The following is a 6,000-nucleotide window of genomic DNA, read 5'->3' as shown; positions in this document are numbered from 1 at the left end:
CCCTGGGGAGCAGGCAGGAAGGCACCTGCTGGGACCCCCACACCTATGCTGCAGGGAAATAAAGGACAGATGAGGGCTGCAGAGGGCTCAGGACCAGGGGAGGGTGAACCAGCATGACTGTGCATCTGGAAACCTCCTCCAGCACCACGGCAACCAGGAAGGGAGCAGCTGACAGCTGGTCCAAGGTCAGCACTCAGGAGATGGTGGGGAGGGGCCTGGGGCCGCTGACAGAGGAAAGGAAACCCCAACACGCCTCACCAGCGGATCCAAGTGAGCTGGGCGGCCAACGGAGTGACTGGAGGAGAGAAAAGCAGTGCGGAGCGGGAGTCTCAGCAAGGTTTGGAGGCAAAGGGAGGAAGGAGCTGAACAGGACAGCAGTACGTGTCTGACGACCGAGACGGAGCTGCCCACCTCATAGGCTGACAATGCACACGAGGACCAAGTCCAGGACCCTCTGCACGCTGTTATAACAGTGAACGTGGGTCATGACATATCTGCCCAAATCCACACATGGACCACAGCTGGAGTGAACGCACACGCATATGCTATGGTCTCTGGGCAATTACGATGCATCAAAGCAGGTTCAGCCTTGGTAAAAAAAATTCTCATGAGTCATGTTGATAATTGGGAGAGCCGTGATGAGAAGGCAATGGCACCCCACTCCAGTACTTTTGAATCCCATGGACGGAGGAGCCTGGTGGGCTGCAGTCCATGGGGTCGTGAAGAGTCGGACGCAACTGAGCAACTTCACTTTCACTTTTCACTTTCATGCATTGGAGAAGGAAGTGACAACCCACTCCAGTGTTCTTGCCTGGAGAATCCCAGGGACGGAGGAGTCTGGTGGGCTGCCATCTATGGGGTCACACAGAGTCAGACACGCCTGAAGCGACTTAGCAGCAGCAGCAGCAGCAGCATGTGGAGCAGGGGCAGAGGTTTATGGGGAAGTTTTGTATATTCCTCTCAATCTTGTTGTGAAACTAAAAACTTGCTCTAAATAAAATTTTTTTTTAATCCCCATCTCTGGCTCTAAGGTACCCAAGCTGCTGAAAAGGAGCAGCCTTTGATCACGAAGGTGGAAAGGAAAGTAAAATCCCCAAGAAAAAGGCAAGATGCAGTCAAGTCGAGGAGAGGTCAAAAAGCAAAGGAAGTGCTTGCAGAACGAGAGGTCCTAGTTCAGAGCACTTGGGGCCGGACTTCAACAGCAATGCAGGATGTGGGTGACAGTGTGCGTATCAGGAGGCAGCTGGAGAGAACCAAGCGGGGGACCTGCTTCAGTGACCCCAAGAGGGCTTGAGGCTGACAGCTGCTCACGCTGTGCTCAGGAGTCAGAAGGAAGCCTGTCAAGTAAGCAAGCAAACGTCTCTGCAGGCAGTCCTCCCACCTCCCGCTGCAGTGGACAGGAGCCCATCAGGACGAAGAGGCAGAGGGTTCCATGCACCAGATCCAGAGAGGCAAGAAGAGACCCAGGCCCCACACCATGCCACAGAAACTGGAGGAGGGGCTTGGCTGGCCCTGCAAACACTGACCGTGTACAGACACAGAAGCAGGAGACAACAGAATGATAACAAATCATTAAGAAAAAGACAACCCAACAGAAAATGGGCAACAGGCATTCATGGAAAAAAAACTCACGCTATGAACATGTGAAGAGAGTCACACCCTCACTGGTAAGTTAAACCTAAAGACAGAAACAGAGATAACATGAGTGTTCTTTACAAGAACAGAACCATGAAGAACTGACGAGGGAGTGGGAAGACAGAGCTCTGTGCAGTGTGTGTGCAACTGTGCACTCTGGTGACCCATGGGGCAGCACTTCATAAAACTGAATGTGCGTGTCCTTTATCTCAAACACTGCACTTCTGGGAAAACTCTTCAAAGAACTCTCACACAAGTTAGCAAGGACATGTTTGCCAAAGATTTTCACTTTAACATTACATTGTAGAGTAAAACATGAAAATAACATACATGTCCATCCATAGTGAGAACATAATTCAAACGTTACATTTTCTTTGATGCAAAATACTTACAAGGGTAAGAAGATCCACATACAACTTGTAAACATACACACACCACTAGGTAAGTTACATGTCACGTTGTACTACATGTACTGCTCATGTACACACACACTTAGGTGGACCGGAGAGCTTTGCTCCAGAGAAGACCGAGTCAACACACCCGCCCTCTCGCTGTCTCTGATGCAGCTATAAACTCTGGACAGAATACAAGGAGCAGCTAGGTTAGGCCCCAGAAAAGGAAACAGAAGCAGGTGGATTGTGAGAAGACCATAACTGTAAGAACCACCAAACCAGCAGTTCACCACTCAGCCCCCAAGCCCAAGGTGGCCCTGACCCACACAGAGCATGCCAGTAGAAGCCCAGGGCTCAGGCTTGAGGAGATGAGGGGGAGCACTGACCAGGCTGGCGGTGGGAGCCCTCGGGTAACGCAGACTCTGTGGGAAGGGAATCATCCTCACCACCCAAAGGAACTGGGATCCTCTTCACTCCAGCACTTGCCCTGGGTGTGGGCACAGTGCAGGAATGTGACACCTCAGGACACAGAGAACCAGCCTTCCAGGGGAAGGACTAAAGAGGGCTCCTGAGAACAAACAAGCACCAAGACATCATGGAGAGTTAGGAGCTCAGGAATGTGACCCCACGAGGTCGCCTATAGACTCCAGGCCTCACCCCAGCTATGCATGTGTGGATCTGATCATAAGCAGCATGTACTAGACTCTGAGAACTAAAACATCACATCATCCAGGTCTTGGACAGGGACACATGAGAGGGGCAGACCCAAGAGCACTGCCAAGGCCTCTTAAAAGTGGAACTGACGGGAGTGGTTAGGATTTGGTGGTCAGGATTCAGCACTTTCACTGCCATGGCCCAGGTTCAATCCCTGGTCAGGGAACTGTGATCCTGCAAGCCACGTTAATGTGGCTAAAACCAAAACAACAACAAAAAATGGAACTGACATGGAAGTCATAAACAGAGAAGGCTGGTCAGAACTTGTGACCTGACCCCAACCAGGCTGACTGCCTGCTGCAACAAAACATCAACATTTCCCATAAGATTTAAGCAAGACTCAGGACCTCAAAGCATAATATTCAAATGTCCAGGATACAATCCAAAAATTACTCAGCCTATAAAGAAACAGGAAAAATCCCAACTCATGTGGAACAAGAGAATCAAAACATACCAAAGCCAAGATGACACAGATATAAGAAGTATCTGACAAAGACTTAAAGAAGCTATTAAATAAAGAGCTCCAAGAAGTAAAAGCAAACACCCGAAATAAATGGTGCAGTAGCAGAATCTGAAAATGGATCAAGGTTTCCTATCCTAATCTCTGCGGCCAACACGTAACACCCTGGTCATGTTAAGCTGGGCTTCCCTGTGTCACAACAGTAAAGAACCTGCCTGCCAGTGCAGGAGACGTGGGTTCAATCCCTGGGTTGCGAAGATTCCCTGGAAAAAGAAATGGCAACCCACTCCAGTATTCTTGCCTGGGAAATCCCAAGGACAGAGGAGCCTGGCAGACTCCAAAAGAGTCAGACATGACTTAGCAACTAAACCACAACAACATCGTGTTAAGTCACCTGGTCCAGGCAGTGAGACTCAGCAGATACAACTAAGGTCACTAATCAGCTGGCTCTGAGTTAATCAAAAAGGAGTTTATTCAGCTATGCCAAATGTAAACCTATGACCCCATTGAAAGCATAGTGTTTTCTCCAGCTGGTAGGAGAAGAAGAAATAGAAGAAGTTTCAAAGTGAAGTAAGATTCAGGGAGTTGCTTTGATCTGAAGATGGGGTGGGGGTCAGGTGATAAGGAATTCAATCACCCCTGGAAGCTAAACATGGCCCCACCTGACAGCCAGCAAGGAGACAGGGACCAGACTCCTATGAACACAAGGAATTGGGTTCCTCCAGCAACCTGAATGCACGTGGAAGCAGACTCTGACCCAGAACCTCTGGAAAGAGACCCAACTGGACCATCCTTGATTGGGGCCTCGTGAGGCCCTGTTGGGATACCAAGCAAGCTCACTCAAACCTCTGACCTGCAGACCCTGAAGCAGGTGTTGTTTCAACCACTCCGTGCGTAGTAACTGGTCACACACAGGTGAAAGTGAGGCCAGGTTCTGGTCCCTGGAAGTGGGGTGCTGCCACAGCCATTACCTAGTCTAAAGTTCACCCACGACAGCATCTGGGACTCAATGATTGCCCTGAGATAGGAAGATTCCTTTCGCTTGTATTATTTTTCTAAAATAGTATCAAATAGAGAGTGCATCCCTTAATTCTCCAGGAAATTTGTTTCTTCTATTTTTTAGACCTATAGCTAAATTAACTGTGTTTGCTTGAAAAAGAGGCCCAATCAGCAAATTCTAACTCATATGTAAATAAATGTGAACTTTTCAATACTAGCCACCGTACACTTTGAGTTTGGTACACTGTCCGGGCTTCAGGTCCCCTAGAAGCTGCAGTATGGTGTCCAGGAGCACCCGACTCGAGTTAACCAGGAATTCACGGCCACTGGCTATGGCGGCTACATCTGCAACAGAAAGAGGACACAGAGCATCAAAATCATTGCTACTTCAAAACCTAGAGAAGTCTGTCCAAGACAGAGGAGTGTTGCTGTCTTTCTTCTAACATACCTAATGAACGCAGAATAGTTAGCCACAGAGCCAACAGCCAGAATAGGGTAACTGAGAAGCAGAGCAGTCGTAAGAAGGTGAGCAATGTCCACTGTGATTAGCAAAGGGCTGGGTGGTGGAACAGAGCGCTGGGTCTAAATACAGGTGCAGTCTGGCCACAGCACAGCAAGTGGACACCAGGCTCCGGAATACTGGACAAACAGCTATGAGCGGTCAGGGTCCAAACAGAAGGTCGGGGCTGGGGACTTTATCTGGGACCAAGGACACTAAAATACACCTTCAACCCTAGGAGTGAAATCCTGAGGACTTTAAACTAGAATACCAAACTGAAATCATGAGGTCAAAAGAGACCAGGACAAAAACTGATTACAAGAAAAGTTTTTTTATAAATTGTACACACCACTGTGGGTCAGCGAGTGTCACCTTTCTTCATGCTTGAGGTCCCACAGAACCAACAAGGAAACCAGACCAAGTCATCACCCTGCCTCCCCAGGGACACTGTGGAGCTAACACTGGCTCCGTCACACTCCCAGATACCTACAAGGACACGTCAGTAATCCAGAATATTTATTTATGTGCCGGTATGATTTTTCCTTGGCTAGGTCTAACAATAAAGCATGATTCAGAGTGACTGAAATTCCTAACCCACATGAGCCGGTCTGGCTGGAGGAGACACAGGGCAGCGGCACCCGGAGGCCTCTGGCCTCACCAGATGCACTTCCAGTTAAGTGTGGTGTTCACGGGACGGTTCTGGCAAGATCCTCTACAAGTTTAAGGAACTGTTCTATTTTTCGTTTGCTAGTAACTATCAAGAATGGAGGATAAATTCTATCACTGACTTGCTCTGTCTTTGATTAACTGTTATCTAATAGCAGAATATAAATTTCATCTATGCTACCAGGCCAACCCTATGGAACCAGACACTGGACATTCCTGATCAAACGAGAATATTAAAGTCTCCTAAACCTAACAGATTTGTTCCCATTTTTGCTTGGTATTCCAGCAATTTTTGCCTCATAATTGCCTCATGCTATTTAATTTGGAATATCATTTCATGACAGCGATAACTTTACTGAAGACAGGACCCTTCACTGACAAATGTGATGTTATTTGTTCAATAAATTTGAACCTGATGCCTATATTTTCTATCACAAGAAACACTCTAGTTTTTATAGTTTTATTTCTATTTATAGAAATACCTTGGGGGAAATGAAGCATTGGGCATCACAAACTCAAAGTCATTCTAAGGAAGTTTTTGGAGATGACATTCTTCATATTAAGAAAGGAAACACACATTCTAGCTACATACTTCAGTAGTTTCCAGAGATGACTTGCCAACAAACCAAGCCTCT

At 47.7% G+C, this 6,000-nt stretch overlaps 1 protein-coding gene across 1 annotated transcript in view; it reads right to left on the bottom strand.

Annotated features, from left to right (window-relative positions):
* HSF2BP (heat shock transcription factor 2 binding protein) overlaps positions 1 to 6,000 on the bottom strand; it is an 87,834-nt gene that overhangs the window by 46,683 nt on the left and 35,151 nt on the right. The window contains exon 7 of the mRNA XM_010834906.1: positions 4,428 to 4,545. Within this exon, the coding sequence (XP_010833208.1) occupies positions 4,428 to 4,545 (118 nt within the window). The remainder of the gene's footprint in view (positions 1 to 4,427; positions 4,546 to 6,000) is intronic.

The sequence above is a fragment of the Bison bison genome, unplaced genomic scaffold (assembly GCF_000754665.1).
Source record: "Bison bison bison isolate TAMUID 2011002044 unplaced genomic scaffold, Bison_UMD1.0 scf7180017864037, whole genome shotgun sequence".
NCBI lineage: Eukaryota > Metazoa > Chordata > Mammalia > Artiodactyla > Bovidae > Bison > Bison bison.
The sequence above is the reverse complement of the archived record's forward strand: the minus strand, read 5'-3'. Positions and strand labels throughout refer to the sequence as shown.